The sequence below is a fragment of the Scyliorhinus canicula genome, chromosome 22 (assembly GCF_902713615.1).
Source record: "Scyliorhinus canicula chromosome 22, sScyCan1.1, whole genome shotgun sequence".
In the NCBI taxonomy this organism is placed as follows: domain Eukaryota; kingdom Metazoa; phylum Chordata; class Chondrichthyes; order Carcharhiniformes; family Scyliorhinidae; genus Scyliorhinus; species Scyliorhinus canicula.
In genome coordinates, this window is record NC_052167.1 from 28,024,329 (window position 1) to 28,045,677 (window position 21,349).

General features: G+C 51.2%; 1 protein-coding gene and 1 non-coding gene across 2 annotated transcripts in view; both read right to left on the reverse strand.

Moving 5' to 3' along the window:
* Nucleotides 1-21,349, reverse strand: part of LOC119956182 (serine/threonine-protein phosphatase 2B catalytic subunit beta isoform) — a 102,999-nt gene that overhangs the window by 21,231 nt on the left and 60,419 nt on the right. The window contains exons 4-7 of the mRNA XM_038783122.1: nucleotides 10,081-10,192; nucleotides 7,251-7,396; nucleotides 4,724-4,863; nucleotides 4,547-4,624 (exon numbers count right to left, since the gene is read on the reverse strand). Of these exons, the coding sequence (XP_038639050.1) occupies nucleotides 4,547-4,624; nucleotides 4,724-4,863; nucleotides 7,251-7,396; nucleotides 10,081-10,192 (476 nt within the window). The remainder of the gene's footprint in view (nucleotides 1-4,546; nucleotides 4,625-4,723; nucleotides 4,864-7,250; nucleotides 7,397-10,080; nucleotides 10,193-21,349) is intronic.
* Nucleotides 9,831-9,967, reverse strand: LOC119956258. Its single transcript, XR_005458613.1, has one exon. It is a non-coding gene; the product is annotated as a small nucleolar RNA SNORA84 (small nucleolar RNA).

Below are 21,349 nucleotides of genomic sequence, written 5' to 3' on the forward strand. Positions count from 1 at the left end.
ATAATCTTTTATTAGTGTCACAAGTAGGCTTACATTAACACTGCAATGAAGTTACTGTGAAAAGCCCCTAGTTGCCACACTCCGGCGCCTGTTCAGGTACACAGAGGGAGAATTCAGAACATCCAATTCACCTAACAGCACGTCTTTCGGGACTTGTGGGAGGAAACCGGAGCACCCGGAGGAAACCCACGCAGACACGGGGAGAACGCGCAGACTCCTCACAGACAGTGACCCAAGCCGGGAATCGAACCCGAGACCCTGGTGCTGTGAAGCAACATTGCTAACCATGTGCTACCATGCCGCCCCTACTTAATAGAAAGAGTAAAATGAGACCTTGGTTTAACTTGACAGCCAAATGAAGATACCTCTAACAATGCAGCATGCCAGCATTAACCTGACTCTTGCACTGAAATCTCTGGCCTGAGATAACCCACAATAATGGCAAGAGTCCCACTATAGTGGGGTCAGATACCAGCAATCCAGGGCAGTCTGTTGGGAAAGAGTTAATGTTCCCTGAAATTGGGGTTTTAATTGTTTAACAGGCTGCACTAAATATAAAGGGGATACAGGTGGCACTGTGGTGTTGTTGGAGACGTGATTGCTGAACACAAACTTGAGTCGAAGTCGAGACCTGATTTCTAGTTCAGTCACCATTGGAGCTAAACACAGAACATACAGTGCAGGAGGCGGCCATTCGGCCCATCGAGTCTGCACCAACCCGCTTAAGCCCTCACTTCCATCTTATCCCCGTAACCCAATAACCCCTCTTGGGTAACCAGTGTCAATTTGACCCCACATCTGGCAAAACCACTTGGAAGTGGGAATACATCAAGGAAGTGACCCAGCGTGTTCTTTTCTCATTCAGCTCACACGCCGCCTCGGAAGAACTAGGAAAACTTAGCCAATTAGAGCAGGGCTGAAAAATCCAACTTGGCTAAATCCAATTTGGGACAGAGTGGGGTCCAAACTATTGATCTGTTGGGGCACAGTTGTTCACAGAATAAACCTGGTCAGTTTATGCTTTTAATTTTCATTTCTGCATGCTTACTTTGTGATTCTAAGTCTGACCATTTGAATGAAATTTTCATTCCTCTGTAAATACTCATCAGTTGCGTTATGGTGCACAGTTGATTTGCTTTGCGTGACATGACTGTGCATGCTATGGAATTACAGATATGATGGAGCTCAAGTTTTTAAAATAAATTTAGTGTACCCTATTAATTTTTTCCAATTAAGGGGCAATTTAGTGTGGCCAATCCATTTAGGGCCTGGTTTAGCACACTGGGCTAAATCGCTGGCTTTTAAAGCAGACCAAGGCAGGCCAGCAGCACGGTTCGAATCCCGTACTAGCCTCCCCGAGCAGGCGCCGGAATGTGGTGACTAGGGGCTTTTCACAGTAACTTCGTTGAAGCCTAATTGTGACAATGAGCGATTTTCATTTCATTTCATTTCAATCCACCTAGCCTGCACATCTTTTGGGGTGTGGGGGCGAAACCCACACAAACACAGGGAGAATGTGCAAACTCCATACGGACAGTGACCAGAGCTGGGATCAAACCTGGCACCCGGCAGTGAGGCAACAGGGCTAACCCACTGCGACACCGTGCTGCCCTATGGCGCCCCAAGTTTGCATATACCAAAGGGTTGCACATATGATGGGTTTTGGAATCGCTTTATACTATTGAAGGGTGACTGAGTAACACACAAGTGCACATCATGCCAAAAATAATTGTTGAAAATGAAAAGGATACTTTGCTTAATCAGCCAAGTTATGCATCATGTGCAACATATTTGATTTCTGAGCTACATTATCAGAAATTCAGACGTGTTATATACCCAACTCCAGGAGATTTAAATTACACCACTGTCTGGAAATGCACCAGAACCCCTAAAATTGGTCGAGTTATTCATTTTTCCTACTTCAGTGTTACTAATGGGATCCAAGAGCTCGTTACCACTCTTGCAAAGATTGATTAATTCAGTGGTGAAATCTTCATCAGGTTTTCCCATATGTATTCTCTAGTAGCCATTAATACTACTGTAAAAAAAATTATTGCATTAGCTTGAACAAGGCTAAAAATTACACCTTGCTCAATATGGAAAGATTCTTAAAAAGCACAGTTTGTTTATTTATTTAATTAATTAAACTAAGGAACTCAAGCAAATGGCTGAACATCGCCATACCTCTGGACAAGCAGATCCGAAACTCAAAATTAAAGCAGTTTATGTTACTCCCTGGGTTTCCGAGGCTCTTTGAAGTTACAGGGGACAAGCGCGAGGACTCCCTATGCAGTCCCATGCAAAGTATCAAATCCTGAGGATCAGTTTCTGATGACAGGCCATATCAGATAAACTCCTGCGCTGGAGCACTGTGACAGCCAGTGGAGAACAGCCAAGAATAAACAGAAAAGCAGCGATCACGGTTACCCTGATCCCCAACGGCGACACCAAAGGACCACGGACTTGAGCTCGAGTGACATCTGTAATAATAATTCACAGCTGCAATTTCTGACTGACAGCATTGGGGATGTGTAGGGATAGTGAAACGTCTTCACTCTACCCGGGGTAGTGAACTTTAATGGATCCTGGAGCCCAAGGAGCTGGTAACCACCTTGTTGATAAGATTCATTAGAAGGAAAATAATTCAGGGTTTGATGAGATTAAGCCAGACAGCTTAAATTTTAGGCACGAAAAGGGCCAAAAAGACTAACAGAAAAAGACAAGGTAATTGGAAAGCACTAAAAAGCGAGAGGTGTAGCAATCACGACAACTCAGTAACAGACATTCTTGAAGGACATACATGGATTGTAACGGGCTAGTTGATGATGCAGTAATCAGCCACTTCAGGCAGGACAGCCCAGGGAAGCTAATTTCCAGAGGAGAGGTTGCATACCTTTCAACCAATATCCAAGACTTGAATAGATGACTGCCAGTTAAACGCTATCCAAACTACAGTAGACTACGTGTAACACGATCCTCCAACTAACTGCTGGATTAAGAGATGCTATAATAAACTAAACCCAGTCAAGGCTGACAGACTGAGTTATATCAACCTGAACCCAGCTAACCCCGTGGCTACTACAGGTCTGAAACCCAATCATATTACTTTTGATGATTCCTATTACAAGGTCCTCTCTGCATTTTAAACAGGTAAATGAAAATAAGTGTTGGGAGCGACACCACTGTGCTGTTCTTCACTACCCGATCTATTGCAAACTCTAGACATCAAGGTAATTCTGATAGCTCCTCTGTATCGGATGTACACTTTCGCGTGGTCAGGAATTTCAAGCTGATCATCGCCACTAAGTATGGATGCATGATCTTGTGATATGAATTTTCCAGTCGTAATGTGGCCGTGAGCTTGAGAATCAAACGCTCCAACGTCTGGATATAGCTCCACAGATTCTGCAAATCCATGTGGCCATTTCTATGTGTGAGGCTTTGTACTGGGTCTTAGCAGGGTATTCCACTTAAAGGGCATCGCAGTCCAGCACAAACCATTCCACGTGAAGTTGCACAAGACATTAGTGAGGCCACACTTGGAACACTGTACAGTACTGGTCACACTATTATAGAAAGGATATTATTAAACAAGGAAGAGTGCAGAAAAGATTTCCTAGGACGCTACCGGGACTTGATAGTTTGAGTTATAAGGAGAGGTTGGATAGGCTGGGACATTTTTCATGGAGCGTGGGAGGCTTAGGGGTGATCTTATAGAGATCTAGAAGATAATGAGGGCCATAGGTAAGGTAGATAATCAACATCTTTTCCCAACAGCATGGGAGCCTAAAGCTAGAGGGCATGGATTTAAGGTGAGAGAGGAGAGATACAAAAGGGTCCAGAGGGGCAATTTTTTCACACAGAAGGTGGAGTGTGTCTGGAACGAGCAGCCAGAGGTAGTAGTAGAAGTGGGTATAATTTTGATTTTTTTAAAAAGCATTTAGACAGTTATATGGGTAAGATGGGTATAGAAGGATATGGGCCAAATGCGGGCAAGTGGGACTAGCTTAGTGGTAAAGACTGGGCAGCACGGACAAGTTGGGCCGAAAGGCCTGTTTCCATGCTTTAAACCACACCCAAGCTGCGAGTTCCCGAGCATAGACCGATGACTGTACCATGTTTTCAGCTGTGTCGAATACCAGGTTATAGGAGAATTCATTCAAGTCAATTCATTCAGGGGCTGTTTAGCTCACTGGGCTAAATCGCTGGCTTTAAAGCGGACCAAGCAGGCCAGCAGCACGGTTCAATTCCCGTAACAGCCTCCCCGGACAGGCGGCGGAATGTGGCGACTAGGGGCTTTCATAGTAACTTCAATGAAGTCGACTCGTGACAATAAGCGATTTTCGTTTTTCATTTCATTTTTCAAGTCGGCAGCATCAATCGAAAACCACACAGCAATACAGGAACATTCCGACACATCACTTTCACATATTGTGAATTACAAAACCACAGTTCAATGATCCTCCTTCATCTTCCAGCAAAACTTGAAACAAAACATACGACTTGTGTCACTGCAATGAAAATGGTTTAATTCAGTGTAGCTCACCCTGCATCCTGGGCCTCGTGGGCTCGAATTATTGATAGCAAATTATTGTGTTGTAAAAATTCACAAACAGCTGGGTAACTGAAACACAAAGATTTCCAATTAATATCCATTTAAAATGTTAGAAAGCTGAAATTGAATGCACACTGACAAAGCCGTGCACCTGCCCACAAACAGCACCTGTAGAAATAGGAGCATCCTCGCACTGTATTATGACTGAAGTGTTCTTGTGTTTTCTCATTTCCAAAATCCTCCGAAGGATCCGACCACAACAAGTCACACATTGGCCCGAATGCTGGTGGCTCCTTAAACCTATCTAACTGTGAAGAGACAAGCCAGGAAAATGAGAGTGTCAATGGCACTTATCAAACACGACAACTTCAACTGATACAAGTGCAAAGATGTGCGGGTTAGGTGGATTGGCCATGCTAAATTGCCCCTTGGCGTCCTATGGTTGGGTGGGGTCACGGGAACAGGGAGGGGGAGTGGGCGTAGGTCGGGTGCTCTTTCAGAGGGGCGGTGCAGACTCGATGGGCCGAATGGCATCCTCCTGCACTGGAGGGATTCTGAATAGGCAACACTTCCCAGACTGGATAAGCCCAAAAACAAAACTGACCAAAACCTGGATTTTTAACCTGGGGGCAAGTTCTATATGGCTGGGCTGGGGCGGTGCCTGCACAGCGAGGAAGGATGGATCCAATGGTAACTTGACTGACAGTCGTTTGGGGGGGGGGGGAATAGATCCCAACGTTGGTCACGTCGGGGGCAGTGAGGAGAGAAGGAAGTTAGACAGGTCTTTATTATTGGCTTACATTAACACTGCAATGAAGTTACTGTGAAAAGCCCCTAGTCGCCACACTCCGGCACCTGTTCGGGTACACAGAGGGAGAATTCGGAATGTCCAAATTACCTAACAGCACGTCTTTCGGGACTTGTGGGAGGAAACCGGAGCACCCGGAGGAAACCCACGCAGACACGACACAGACAGTGACCCAAGCGGGAATCGGTCCGGGACCCCGGCGCTGTGAAGCAACAGTGCTAACCACTGTGCTACCGCCCATGTAAGAGATCACGTGACAGCGGGTAGCCATGCCAACCTTCTACATCGATGATGAGTATTTTTATTGTAGGCAATGCCCCAAGATGCTTTTCAGAGAAGAAAAGCTGCCTAGCATTGTTGAACAAAGCGGTATCAGAAAGGCAAGCTTTGAAAAGGCCTTTAGAGACAGATTGTGGAACAAAGGTGAGGGTTTTCAGGAAGATGTAGTGCTGTCAGGGCTCAGGTCTGTAGGCTCTTCCATCGATGTGAACTGAAGCAAAAGATCTGTTGGGACTGAAGAGAACAGAATGGGACATGGGGTTCGTCGGTTTGCAGGGTCAGACAGGCAAGATTTGTAGACAACATTTAGTAATGGTCAGTGGGTCACGGCAGGCATGGCATGTGGGCAGTGCAGGTTTGGCAGAATGTCTGACTTATGCTCAACATGGTGTCAGGCAGCAAGCTGTCAACACAATGAAGTTATGCAGTCTAAGGGGGGGTTTAAAGAGACAGAACTGGGTGCCATCTGTCTACATGTGGAAACTGAGCAGTGATATTCACTAGAAAAATAACATGGCCCAAAAAATAATTGGGATATTGGGAAATTTTGATCACACAGCAAGTGAAATTTTAAAAATATTTAACTGCGATTTATTCCTTCAAAAATGTATCTTAGTATATAAAACACAAATAATGATTACAAAATTGAATCATATCAGTAATTGTGCACAGTACACCAAGTATGCAGTTACGAACTCTGAATAACTTGCTTCCCGCTTGCCGTCTCTCCTGCTCACCTACCCTCCTGTTTGCCACCTCCCTCCCTATCCCCCTAAAGGCCAAGATCCTCACTCCGATTTCCCTGCTTGCTGCTGCCCCCCTTACTCCCAGCTCCTCCTACTCGCTGGCCCTCCCACGTGCCACATCAAACTCACTTCCTAAGCCACTCACCCACGCCTCCCACCAGGGGCTGGTTTTAGCTCACCAGGCTAAATCGCTGGCTTTTAAAGCAGACCAAGCAGGCCAGCAGCACGGTTCGATTCCCGTACCAGCCTCTCCGGACAGGCGCCGGAATGTGGCGACTAGGGGCTTTTCACAGTAACTTCATTGAAGCCTACTCGTGACATTAAGCGATTTTCATTTTTCATTTCATTTCACTGCCCCACTCTCAGTCCCTCTTCCATGTGTCAACACCCTGCCGCTTGCCATGTCCCTTCCACCTTTCCATCACTCAAACCTGGTGTCTCTCCCACTCATCACCTCCCTCACTCTCTCCAGTCGTCCCACTCATGGCCTTGGTCGTGCTCACAGGCCCCCCCCCCCCCCCCCCCCCCCCCCCCCCCCCCGGGCCCTCCCACATATAAACTCCCTCTCGCACACTATTTCCCTCCCGGAGCCTCCATCTCCCGAACCCTCACTTTGAGCGAGTGCTCTGGAAAGAGGCATAGAACATAGAACAGTACTGCACAGAACAGGCCCTTCGGCCCTCGATGTTGTGCCGAGCAATGATCACCCTACTCAAACCCACGTATCCACCCTATATCCGTAACCCAACTCGGACATTTCTGCACACATCCTAAGACAATTCCTCCTCATCCCTGCCTGAAAGGCGTCCACTCCCAACAGCCAATTACATCAGGGATAGAAACATTTCCATAAAATACTTACTTTTCTAATATCTTCTAAACTATGAATTTCTGGCGAAAGCCCTCCGTGAACACAAAGAAACTGCTGATTCAGAAGTGCAGCAAGCGGCAGGCAGTCAAAAGCATCCATACATGCGTCGTACACTCTTTCTGAATATTTGATTTTACCTATTTGAAAAGAAATGTGGATTAATATTCTGGTCTTGCCTTTGCTGCCAACTAAATAACTAGACAATTAAACATTCATATTTACCGTGGGCAAACTTTCATCCCTATTCCCCCTCCGTCGAATTATCCCATAGGATTTGCTTGCTTCCCAAGCAGAGGCCTCCAGCTTCCGAGAGTCACGGATCATACATTTTTAAAAAATTAAATTTTAGAGTACCCAATTCATTTTTCCAATTAAGGGGTAATTTAGCCTGGCCAATCCACCTACCCTGCACATCTTTTGGATTGTGGGGGTGCGGCTCACGCAGACACAGGGGAGAATGTGCAAACTCCACACGGACAGTGACCCAGAGCCAGGATCGAACCTGGGACCTCGGCGCCGTGAGGCAGCAGTGCGAGCCACTGCGCCACCTTGCTGCCCCCCCACCGAAGCCCACTTTATTTCTAAAACAGCAGGGTAATGGTGCAGTTTCCTCGTTCCCTTCAACAGCCAGTGTGAACTGGCTTTTATACTTTTACACAATCATTTCCTAATCTTTCCTCAGCTGAGGATAGTTGCTCTCAGCTAACAACTTGAAGCATAAGGCCATACGACACAGAAGCAGAATTAGGCCTTTCGGCCCATCGAGTCTGCATGTACTCCACTGCAGTGTGATTCCGACATTAACAACTCCCACTGTTATTGTAACCCCAAGACGAGACAACGACCTGTGCACCTTTTCCCTTCCTCCTGCCCCTGGCATTCATTTGTTTCAGTGATACAGCTACCCAGGCTCCAGCTACCCTCCAGCATCCCAAGGTCTTTCCCACATAGGAGATGGGACAATGGGAACTGGTCTCCACTCGACTGCAAGGCATCTCTCGCAGCCCGAGCTCGATTCTGCCCTCACCCAACTAAAATGTGCCAGATTTCGCCACCCACCTGCTCAGGCACAAGGGCCAGGAGTGGGGACGTCTCTGCCACCATTACAGATCCTACCCGTCTTGTGTGAGACTAACCACTAACCAATTCAACAATATTCTTCGTAGCATGTCGGAAGAAACATGTCTCCCCCATCAGGATAAACAAACCCATGACTCCAAAGCATTCCATCTGCAGTGCTAATCACCAGTAACTGCTGCTTTTCCAGAGTGCCACGAAGACCAGAATAGAAGGAGGTCCTGGAACATTGGACTGGGAGGCACGAGCATTCCAGTGTGGCTAATACCAACTTGAGGATGTTGGAGATACTTTCCCTTCAACTTAAAAGTTAGCTCACGCCTGCTCCACCTGGGAAGATGGCGGAGCACACCAAGAAAGTGGGAATTGTGAGGAAATACGGAACCCGATACGGAGCCTCACTCCACAAAATGGTGAAGACGCTCGAGAGATCAGTCAGCACGCGAAATACACCTGCGCCTTCTGTGGGAAAACAAAGGTGAAGTAAAGGGCAGCCGGTATCAGGCATTGCACGGAAACAGTGGCTGGAGGATCCTGGGCCTGGGGCCCGCCACGCCACCTCAGCCCGGGGCCCGCCACGCCACCTCAGCCCGGGGCCCGCCACGCCACCTCAGCCCGGGGCCCGCCACGCCACCTCAGCCCGGGGCCGGCCACGCCACCTCAGCCCGGGGCCCGCCACGCCACCTCAGCCCGGGGCCCGCCACGCCACCTCAGCCCGGGGCCCGCCACGCCACCTCAGCCCGGGGCCGGCCACGCCACCTCAGCCCGGGGCCGGCCACGCCACCTCAGCCCGGGGCCGGCCACGCCACCTCAGCCCGGGGCCGGCCACGCCACCTCAGCCCGGGGCCGGCCACGCCGCCTCAGCCCGGGGCCTACCACACCACCTCAGCCTGGGGCCTACCACACCACCTCAGCCTGGGGCCTGCCATGCCACCTCAGCCCGGGGCCCGCCACGCCACCTCAGCCCGGGGCCTGCCACACCACCTCAGCCCGGGGCCCGCCACGCCACCTCAGCCTGGGGCCCGCCACGCCACCTCAGCCAGGGGCCTACCACGCCATCTCAGCCTGGGGCCCGCCACGCCACCTCAGCCTGGGGCCCGCCACGCCACCTCAGCTTGGCCCTACCACACCACCTCAGCCTGGGGCCTACCGCACCACCTCAGCCTGGGGCCTACCACACCACCTCAGCCTGGGGCCTACCACACCACCTCAGCCTGGGGCCTACCGCACCACCTCAGCCTGGGGCCTACCACACCACCTCAGCCTGGGGCCTACCACACCACCTCAGCCTTGGCCCTACCACACCACCTCAGCCATCATGATAAAGTCTGCAACCCGCCAGCTGCAGGAGCTGGAGGATCAGTGAGCACTGGCCGTGAAATCGGCCCCCTTCCGAGGGTTTGTGCATCAGCAAACTTGTCAATAAAACGTCAAAGGCAAAAAACTATTAAAAATTAAAAGGCAGCTCACAATTAAAATCACAATTGTTCAATTCAATGTCTCTGTGACCGGGCTACGGAGACTGAAGGTCCAACATTCCAGACTCCATGCAAATATCACAGTGTTACTCTTTGCCCATCTTCATAACTGCAGAACTGTACAGTCATCCCAGTTTGCAGAAACCACAGGGCAAACCCCAGAACATGGTGGAGTCATTGTTAACCACCCTGAATATTATACAGCTACAGAATACAAGGCACAAAGCTTTTGTGAAACGATGCAACGCAAGCTAACAGTTACTTACATTCTTGTTTAAATGTGAAATATTCTGTGAGGTGTCGGCATTCATGATTCCCACGTAACAGGAACAATGTATTTGAATAAAGAATTTTCAGAGCCCACAAGTAGAGCACACACTGTAAAACAAAACCACAACATTAAATTAGGATTCGGAGGGCAGCATGTGGCACAGTGGTTAGCACTGGGACTGCGGCGCTGAGGACCCAGGTTCAAATCCTGACCCTGAGTCACTGTCCGTGTGGAGTTTAGAACATAGAACATAGAACAGTACAGCACAGAACAGGCCCTTCGGCCCTCAATGTTGTGCCGAGCCATGATCACCCTACTCAAACCCACGTATCCACCCTATACCTGTAACCCAACAACCCCCCCCTTAACCTTACTTTTATTAGGACACTACGGGCAATTTAGCATGGCCAATCCACCTAACCCGCACATCTTTGGACTGTGGGAGGAAACCGGAGCACCCGGAGGAAACCCACGCACACAGGGGGAGGACGTGCAGACTCCACACAGACAGTGACCCAGCCGGGAATCGAACCTGGGACCCTGGAGCTGTGAAGCATTTATGCTAACCACCATGCTACCCTGCTGTTTGCACATTCTCCCCGTGTCTGCGGGGTTTCACCCCCACAATCCAAAGGTGTGCAGATTAGGTGGATTGGCCATGATAAATTGCCTCCAAAATTGGAAAAAATAATAATCGAGTACTCTAAATTTATATATTGAAAAAAAAAATTAGGATTCGGGTAAACTGATACCTCAGGCTCCCCTCTACAAGATGATGCAGAATCATAGAATTTACAGTACAGAAGGAGGCCATTCTGCCCAACGAGTCTGCACCGGCTCTTGGAAAGAGCACCCTACCCAAGGTCAACAACTCCACCCTATCCCCGTAACCCAGTAACCCCACCCAACACTAAGGGCAATTTTGGACACTAAGGGCAATTTATCACGGCCAATCCACCTAACCTGCACATCTTTGAACTGTGGGAGGAAACCGGAGCACCCGGAGGAAACCCACGCAGACACGGGGAGAACGTTAGACTCCGCACAGACAGTGACCCAAGCCAGGTCTCGAACCTGGGGCCCTGGAGCTGTGAAGCAATTATGCTAACCACCATGCTACCGTGCTGCCTTTGAGAATACTCCAAGTTAATTCATGGTTAGGCAGTTTATTTTAAATAATTTACCAGCATATTCTTTTGTATCAAATATCCTGATTTGGATTCACCTTCTGTTTTAATGCTGGTGGATGGACGCTCGTGTGAGGCAATGGGAAACATGTCATTAATGGCTGCACCCCACATCAAATTGGTGCAGCCCCAGGAGTGAGCGCAGTGCGGGGGTGGAGGGGGAATGAAATTCTCGAGATGGGGCAAATAGCTTAGGGTCATAGTCACAGGCCCTTCGGCCCAGCTGGTCCATGCCACCCAGTTTCTATCACTAAGCTAGTCCCACTTGCCCACATTTGGCCCATATCCCTCTATACCCACCCTGCCCATGTAACTGTCTGACTGCTTTTTGAAGGACAAAATTGTACCCGCCTCTACCACTGCCTCTGGCAGCCCGTTCCAGACGCTCACCACCCTCTGCGTGAAGAAATTTGCCCTCTCGTCTCTTTTGTATCTCTCCCCTCTCACCTTAAACCTATGCCCTCTAGTTCTAGACTCCTCTACCTTTGTCAACAGTTCTGAAGACTCTGAAGGGTCCTCAGAGCTATGGAAATTGTGCACATGTTTGGAACTCCTGCATCAGATAGGACAGGTACAGCACAGGGTTAGATACAGAGTAAAGCTCCCTCTGCACTGTCCCCATCAAACACTCCCAGGACAGGTACAGCACGGGGTTAGATACAGAGTAAAGCTCCCTCTACACTGTCCCCATCAAACACTCCCAGGACAGGTACAGCACGGGGTTAGATACAGAGTAAAGCTCCCTCTACACTGTACCCATCAATCCCTCCCAGGACAGCTACAGCACGGGGTTAGATACAGAGTAAAGCTCCCTCTACATTGTCCTCATCAAATACTCCCAGGACAGGTACAGCACGGGGTTAGATACAGAGTAAAGCTCCCTCTACACTGTCCCCATCAAACACTCCCAGGACAGGTACAGCACGGGGTTAGATACAGAGCAAAGCCCCTCTACACTGTCCCTATCAAACACTCCCAGGACAGGTACAGCACGGGGTTAGATACAGAGTAAAGCTCCCTCTACACTGTCCCCCATCAAACACTCCCAGGACAGGTACAGCACCGGGTTAGATACAGAGTAAAGCTCCCTCTGCACTGTCTCCATCAAACACTCCCAGGACAGATACAGCATGGGGTTAGATACAGAGTAAAGCTCCCTCTACACTGTCCCCATCAAACACTCCCAGGACAGGTACAGCACGGGGTTAGATACAGAGTAAAGCTCCCTCTACACTGTACCCATCAATCCCTCCCAGGACAGCTACAGCACGGGGTTAGATACAGAGTAAAGCTCCCTCTACACTGTCCCCATCAAACACTCCCAGGACAGGTACAGCACGGAGTTAGAGTGAGGCGGCGAGGGGGGGGGGGGGGGAGGAGGAGGCGGCAAGGAGGCGGCGAGGAGGAAGCGAGGCGGCTGGGAGGGGGCGAGGAATGTTTGCACATTTACCCCGTGTCTGCGTGGGTTTTACCCCCACAACCCAAAAGATGTGCAGGGTAGGTGGATTGGCCACGTTAAATTGCCCCTTAATTGGGAAAAAAATTAATTGGGTACTCTAAATTTATTTTAAAATAAATAAATGATTTGGAATGCACTGCGTGAAAAGGATGCTGGAAGCAGATTCAATAGCGGTTTTCAAAAGGCAAATGGACATCAAGTGAAAGGGGCCAACGGAAAAGAGTAGGAGGGTATATCTAATTGGACAGTTCTCCACAGAGCCCATGCATGATGGGCTGACCGGCCTCCTTCAGCACGATACGATTCTATAAATGTTCTCTCAAGGCCTGCACACCAACAGTGGGCCCAGTTAAATGAGAAATGTATGCATATACAAGTTGGAAGTGGTTAACCATGTTGACAAAACACATTAGTGGAAAGTTTCTAGTGAACACAGTGCGATCCCATTCAAGGGTCACCCTGGCTGGCACAAGACCTTGAGGAGCAGCAAGCAGTGGAACTAACGATCCTTGTGAATTCTACTCAGCAAAACTTTTGCAACCGCAGTTCAGCTGACACCGAATTGTCGGTCAATTATAAGTTAGATGGGCGTTTTGTTGACTCCTTGGTGCTTGGATATTTCAATATTGTCCCAACTGGGAAAGATTGTGGGGGGAAAAAAAGACAGCAATCAGTTACTGTGGCCCCTGTGGACGTCAATAATGTGAGCAGAGAGAGGTCTGAAGTCCTGAAAATTGTGTAGCGATTGAGAAACAGGCAGAAGATCAGAACTTTGCAGGTGGTAATCTCGGATTTACATTCCCATGCATGCGGTAGAATGGCAAGATTAGGGAAACTAATGCTTGGATAAGAAGTGGCGACAGGAGAGGAGCTCCCTCCGCTCTGTTCGGCATTGGCACGGACACTGGGACAGATGGGAGCTCTTCTGTGAGGAGCGTGCAACTGCCTTGGCAACCTTCTCCAAAAAAGTAAATGATGAGGTATTTAGATGAAGGCCCAGGAAAAGTGAAGGGTGAATTTGTTCATGGAAATATTCATGCAGAAACTATTTAGCCAAAGGGGGAATAAATAAAATGGAATCGTATGTAGAGAATACTGATGAGAAGACAGTGGATGCAATAGTTGTTTGAAATGTTGTATTTAAAACAGCATTAAAAGGTTAAAATTGACGTATTGCATCAAATAAACTGGGGAAAGTGGAAGCAATTTTCTCTCTTGTGCAAACATCAATTAATGAGAGATTAGGTAATTTTATATCAGCGATTGACAGATTTGTGTTAATCAAGGTATTTTGGGTAATGGTGGGTATACAGCACGGTTACAGATCTCATTAAATGGAGGAACATGCTTGATGGATTAAATGGCCTTTTGTTTCTATGTCACAGGAAGATCTGGACAAGAATGGAAAATAGATACTGGCAAAGCATCTATTTAGAAAAAATGAAAATGGTATTTTTTTTAAAAATTCATTTCCAAGATATGGGCATCGCTGGTGAGGACAGCATTTATTGCCCATCCCTAGTTGCCCTTCAGAAGGTGGTGGTAAGCTGCCTTCTTGAACCATACAGTCCCGGAAATGTAGTCAGCCACAGTGCTGTTAGGGACGGAGTTTGAGGATTTTGCTTCAATAACAGTGAAGGCACAGCAATATTTCTGGTGAGTAACTTGGAGGGAAACCTTCAGGTAGTGGGACTGTGACATCTGCTGCTATTGTCCTTCTAGATGGTAGTGGTCGTAGGTTTGGAAGGTGCTGCCTAAGGAACCTTGGTGAGTTACAGCAGTGCATCTTGTACACGGCTGTTACTGTTTGTCGGTGGTGGAGGGATTGAATCTTTGTGGAAGGGGGAGCAATCAAATAGGCTGCTGTGTCCTGGATGGCATCGAGCTTCTGAATATTGTTGGAGCTGCACTCATCCAGGCAAGTGGATAGCATTTCATTACACAGAGAAATGTAAGATAAGACTTGGAATGGCAACATTGGCAAAACGGGGAATAATGAAGTTACGAGGAAGAAGTACAAAGTTACATAGAATTGTAGGATCCAGACAGCGCAGGAGGAGGCCGTTCAGCCCATCGAGTCTGCACAGACCCTCTGAAAGAGCACGCCACCAAAGCCTGGCCTATTCCCAAAACCCTTTCACCTAACCTACACATCCCTGGATACTTAGGGACAGTTTCTCATGGCCAAGCCATTTAACCTGCACATCTTTGGACTGCGGCAGGAAACCGGAGCACCTGGAGGAAACCCTAGAGGGGGGAGAGAGGGGGGAGAGGGGGGGGGGAGAAAGGAGGAGAGAGAGGGGGGGAGAGAGAGAGGGGGGGGAGGGAGAGAGGGGGAAGGGAGAGAGAGGGGGAAGGGAGAGAGAGGGGGGAGAGGGGGGAAGGGAGAGAGAGGGGGGAAGGGAGAGAGAGGGGGGAGGGAGAGAGAGGGGGGAGGGAGAGAGAGGGGGGAGGGAGAGAGAGGGGGGAGGGAGAGAGAGGGGGGAAGGGAGAGAGAGGGGGGAAGGGAGAGAGAGGGGGGAAGGGAGAGAGAGGGGGAAGGGAGAGAGAGGGGGGAAGGGAGAGAGAGGGGGGAAGGGAGAGAGAGGGGGGAAGGGAGAGAGAGGGGGGAGGGAGAGAGAGGGGGGAGGGAGAGAGAGGGGAGGGAGAGAGAGGGGAGAGAGAGGGGGAGGGAGAGAGAGGGGGAGGGAGAGAGAGGGGGAGGGAGAGAGAGGGGGAGGGAGAGAGAGGGGGAGGGAGAGAGAGGGGGGAGGGAGAGAGAGGGGGGAGGGAGAGAGAGGGGGGAGGGAGAGAGAGAGAGGGGGGAGGGAGAGAGAGAGAGAGGGGGGAGGGAGAGAGAGAGAGAGGGGGGGGGGAGAGAGAGAGAGAGGGGGAGGGAGAGAGAGAGAGGGGGGGAGGGAGAGAGAGAGGGGGGAGGGAGAGAGAGAGAGGGGGGAGGGAGAGAGAGAGAGGGGGGGAGAGAGAGAGAGGGGGGAGGGAGAGAGAGAGGGGGGAGGGAGAGAGAGAGAGGGGGGAGGGAGAGAGAGAGAGAGGGGGAGAGAGAGGGGGAGAGAGAGAGGGGGAGGGAGGGAGCAAGAGGGAGCGGGAGGGAGCGAGGGGGAGCGAGGGGGAGCGGGAGGGAGCGAGAGGGAGCGAGAGGGAGCGAGAGGGAGCGAGAGGGAGCGAGAGGGAGCGAGAGGGAGCGAGAGGGAGCGAGAGGGAGCGAGAGGGAGCGAGAGGGAGCGAGAGGGAGCGAGAGGGAGCGAGAGGGAGAGAGAGGGAGAGAGAGGGAGAGAGAGGGAGAGAGAGGGAGAGAGAGGGAGAGAGAGGGAGAGAGAGGGAGGGAGAGAGAGAAAATATGTTTATCAGCACTCACCATCGATATGGATGGTTTAATATGCGTGCTGAAACACAGAAATCTGAAAATACATTCAAATGGATCAAGATCTCATGAGAGCATATTTGAAAAGAGGAAACCCCCATGATACAAGATAAATGTGGCAAATCTGCGGTGTTCTCAAACCTAAAAAGAAAATTTCACATTCAAGGTTATTTCTACCGATACCACATCTTTGGTTCATTTCTCCCCTCCTTTTAAGCTGACTCTTGCAGGGGTGCAGAATTCAGATCTAGTAGTGGCAATACGGTGCTTTGTTGATCAACAAGTTACCTGTGAGAGACCTGGTTGGCAGACTATTCAACTATGGCGTGCATAAGGGGCAAACCCTACGTGCAGATCTGTAAGAGGCACTAAACAGCAATCAGCAGCAAGAATCCTAACCCAGGTTCAACAACACTGACCAGAAACTGAAAACAGCTTTTGGGTATATTTATGGTCACATATACTTCAATCTGAATTCCACCAATATTGCATCCTGCAATGCAGATGAATATTTTACATTGATAAACTGCAGTACAAAGCTCGCATGGTTCAGCAGTATGGGGCAGCACGGTAGCCTTGTGGTTAGCACAATCGCTTCACAGCTCCAGGGTCCCAGGTTCCATTCCTGCTTGAGTCACTGTCTGTGCGGAGTCTGCACATCCTCCCAGTGTGTGCGTGGGTTTCCTCCGGGTGCTCCGGTTTCCTCCCACAGTCCAAAGATGTGCAGGTTAGGTGGATTGGCCACGATAAATTGCCCAGAGTCCAAAATTGCCCTTAGTGTTGGGTGGGGTTACTGGGTTATGGGGATAGGGTGGAGTTGTTGACCTTGGGTAGGGTGCTCTTTCCAAGGAGCCGGTGCAGACTCGATGGGCTGAATGGCCTCCTTCTGCACTGTAAATTCTATGAACAGTCAATACTTGAGAGAATATCGAATGTAATGTGATCACATGGAAAGGCACTTGTTTTGGAAAGAAAGATACATGCTCAAATTCAATAATGAACATTCACGCACTTTGTAACCACCTCCCTTATCCGACCTTCCTTCTTCCCCACTTACTGGGCAAAGCAAAGTTTACCGACAATGGGATTTCACCTGCTTACCTCTATGCTGAAATACCCTCGGTCCACATAATCGCCAAGGAAGAGGTATCTGGTACTGGCTGGTGACCCTCCCACTTCAAATAGCTTCATCATGTCAAAGAACTGACCATGAATGTCCCCGCATACTAGAAGAGAACAACTGCATTTTAGACTCGAATCAACATTTATCAAAACACTGACAGATACTCACCCAGGACATTTACCGCGTAGAAATGCATCCCTTTCATTTTTGGGGATTTAAAAAAAACAAATTTTATGTACCCACTTCGAGGGCGGCATGGTGGCGCAGTGGTTAGCACTGCTGCCTCACGGTGCTGACGACCCGGGTTCGATCCCGGCCCCGGGTCACTGTCCGTGTGGAGTTTGCACATTCTCCCCACGTCTGTGTGGGTCTCACCCCCACAACCTAAAACGATGTGCAGGTAGGAGGATTGGCCACGCTACATTGTGCTCAATTGGAAACAAAAAGAATTGGGACACAATTCATTTTTTTTTCCAATTAAGGGGCAATTTAGCACGACCGATCCACCTACCCTGCACATCTTTGGGTTGTGGGGGTCAGACCCGGGGGGGAATGTGTAAACTCCACATGTACAGTGACGCAGAGCCGGGATCGAACCTGGGAACTTGGCACCGTGAGGCTGCAGTGCTAAACACTGGGACACCGTGCCGTCGTATAATTTGGGGAATAGGTAATTAGCTGCAGGGGAGCGATCTTGAGCCCGCACGAGCTGAATGCGGTATCAGCGGAATGGGTGGCAAATCCCACAAGAATCGGGAAACTCAATGTCCAGGCCATGGGGGGGGATGCCAGAGAGAAATGTGGGTAGGTGGGGGGGGGGGGGGGAAGAGTGAATTCATTGTTGACTGTGTGGGGGTGGGAATGCCAGAGAATAATGTGGATGGATGGGGAGGAGGGAGCGAGACCGAGGGAGCGATAGAAACAGAGAGGGCGAGGCAGAGGGCGAGGCAGAGGGCGAGGCAGAGGGCGAGGCAGAGGGCGAGGCAGAGGGCGAGGCAGAGGGCGAGGCAGAGGGCGAGGCAGAGGGCGAGGCAGAGGGCGAGGCAGAGGGCGAGGCAGAGGGCGAGGCAGAGGGCGAGGCAGAGGGCGAGGCAGAGGGCGAGGCAGAGGGCGAGGCAGAGGGCGAGGCAGAGGGCGAGGCAGAGGGCGAGGCAGAGGGCGAGGCAGAGGGCGAGGCAGAGGGCGAGGCAGAGGGCGAGGCAGAGGGCGAGGCAGAGGGCGAGGCAGAGGGCGAGGCAGAGGGCGAGGCAGAGGGCGAGGCAGAGGGCGAGGCAGAGGGCGAGGCAGAGGGCGAGGCAGAGGGCGAGGCAGAGGGCGAGGCAGAGGGCGAGGCAGAGGGCGAGGCAGAGGGCGAGGCAGAGGGCGAGGCAGAGGGCGAGGCAGAGGGCGAGGCAGAGGGCGAGGCAGAGGGCGAGGCAGAGGGCGAGGCAGAGGGCGAGGCAGAGGGCGAGGCAGAGGGCGAGGCAGAGGGCGAGGCAGAGGGCGAGGCAGAGGGCGAGGCAGAGGGCGAGGCAGAGGGCGAGGCAGAGGGCGAGGCAGAGGGCGAGGCAGAGGGCGAGGCAGAGGGCGAGGCAGAGGGCGAGGCAGAGGGCGAGGCAGAGGGCGAGGCAGAGGGCGAGGCAGAGGGCGAGGCAGAGGGCGAGGCAGAGGGCGAGGCAGAGGGCGAGGCAGAGGGCGAGGCAGAGGGCGAGGCAGAGGGCGAGGCAGAGGGCGAGGCAGAGGGCGAGGCAGAGGGCGAGGCAGAGGGCGAGGCAGAGGGCGAGGCAGAGGGCGAGGCAGAGGGCGAGGCAGAGGGCGAGGCAGAGGGCGAGGCAGAGGGCGAGGCAGAGGGCGAGGCAGAGGGCGAGGCAGAGGGCGAGGCAGAGGGCGAGGCAGAGGGCGAGGCAGAGGGCGAGGCAGAGGGCGAGGCAGAGGGCGAGGCAGAGGGCGAGGCAGAGGGCGAGGCAGAGGGCGAGGCAGAGGGCGAGGCAGAGGGCGAGGCAGAGGGCGAGGCAGAGGGCGAGGCAGAGGGCGAGGCAGAGGGCGAGGCAGAGGGCGAGGCAGAGGGCGAGGCAGAGGGCGAGGCAGAGGGCGAGGCAGAGGGCGAGGCAGAGGGCGAGGCAGAGGGCGAGGCAGAGGGCGAGGCAGAGGGCGAGGCAGAGGGCGAGGCAGAGGGCGAGGCAGAGGGCGAGGCAGAGGGCGAGGCAGAGGGCGAGGCAGAGGGCGAGGCAGAGGGCGAGGCAGAGGGCGAGGCAGAGGGCGAGGCAGAGGGCGAGGCAGAGGGCGAGGCAGAGGGCGAGGCAGAGGGCGAGGCAGAGGGCGAGGCAGAGGGCGAGGCAGAGGGCGAGGCAGAGGGCGAGGCAGAGGGCGAGGCAGAGGGCGAGGCAGAGGGCGAGGCAGAGGCGAGGCAGAGGGCGAGGCAGAGGGCGAGGCAGAGGGCGAGGCAGAGGGCGAGGCAGAGGGCGAGGCAGAGGGCGAGGCAGAGGGCGAGGCAGAGGGCGAGGCAGAGGGCGAGGCAGAGGGCGAGGCAGAGGGCGAGGCAGAGGGCGAGGCAGAGGGCGAGGCAGAGGGCGAGGCAGAGAATTTTAGAATGTAGGCGATGTTGGAGAGAGAGAGAGAGAGAATGAATGAATGTAGGCAATGTTGTTGTTGGGGGTTTTGGTGTGCGGGGTAGCCCCCGCCACCTCCGTGATGGGAGTTGGGGGCTGTTAGGGGGCCAGGTGGAGGCTCTATCAGGCCCCGCCCGAGTGACACCATAAACCACACACCCGTTTGTTTTTCTTCAGAGGGGCTCAATATTTGGAGAGGAAACTAGTCTGTGCAACCGCAGAGTTGCAAACCAGTTTTCAGTCCGAGCCTGGCACTTTGCCGAATTCTGGTAAGATTCCGCCCATAGTCCATTAAGGACGAATGACATTTATCTTCAAAAGAGAGACCCCATTGGTTATGTACGATTTGTCGGGCAGTACTCCACAAGCATGGAAGAGACGAGGAGACAGGCTTTCATCAACTACTTGTCGCTCCGGGGTTTGAACCTGCCCTGCTGGCATCATTCTCCATCGCACATCTATCCAATTCGGCTAACTGACCCCCGCCCGTAAATAACCACAAAGTTAGAATGGCGCAATTGTGTAGAATTATCGGAGATTTTTGTTTTTGCTGATGACATCACATTTAAAATTGTAAATTTCATGAAACAACGATAAAACCAGTGTGAAACAAAATGGGAAAATCACGTGAACCTTCAGGCTGCTGCTATCCATTTTACACTCAGGGGTGTCTGCTGAACAGTATCAATTTAAAATGATCAATTTTGCTTAAGCAGGCAGCAGTCAATGATTGCTCACCTCCAGAGGCTTAATCTAGATTCTGTGTGCGCAGCAGTGAGAAGAGTAATTACACAAATCATTTATACCAACAGTTAACTGTTTAGCTACCATAGAATAAATGGTCAATTAGCTGAACTTTTTCTAGTGCATGGCGGCCGATGCAGGACCTGCTGTAGCTCCTTGCAGTGATCGGCCTTGCTGACTAACGTCTCAACTAAGCTGGGGGGGGGCAAGAATAGAAAAATTAGTATCAAATCACAGACTAATATTTTTTTGTCCGTGTCCTTCCCCAGTTTCATCAGATCCAACTTCACCGGGAATCCAATTTGTTGCAAAAAAAAAGTTAATCCCCGTCTCCTAACATTACTGAACACCCACAGTGGTTTCAACACGAAATGTAAAATATAGAACTATCCATCCTTTGGAAACTCATTTAAAAATATGAAGTCATGGATGTAATAAGAACATAACATAAGAACTAGGAGCAGGAGTAGGCCATCTGGCCCCTTGAGCCTGCTCCGCCATTCAATGTGATCATGGCTGATCTTTTGTGAACTCAGCTCCACTTTCCGGCCCGAACACCATAACCCTTAATTCCTTTACTCTACAAAAAAACTATCTATCCCTATCTTAAAAACATTTAATGAAGGAGCCTCAATTGCTTCACTGGGCAAGGAATTCCATAGATTCACAACCCTTTGGATGAAGTTCCTCCTAAACTCAGTCCTGAATCTACTTCCCCTTATTTTGAGGCTATGCCCCCTAGTTCTGCTTTCACCCGCCAGTTGTGATTGCACTGGAGGGGGCGCAGAGGAGATTCATTAGG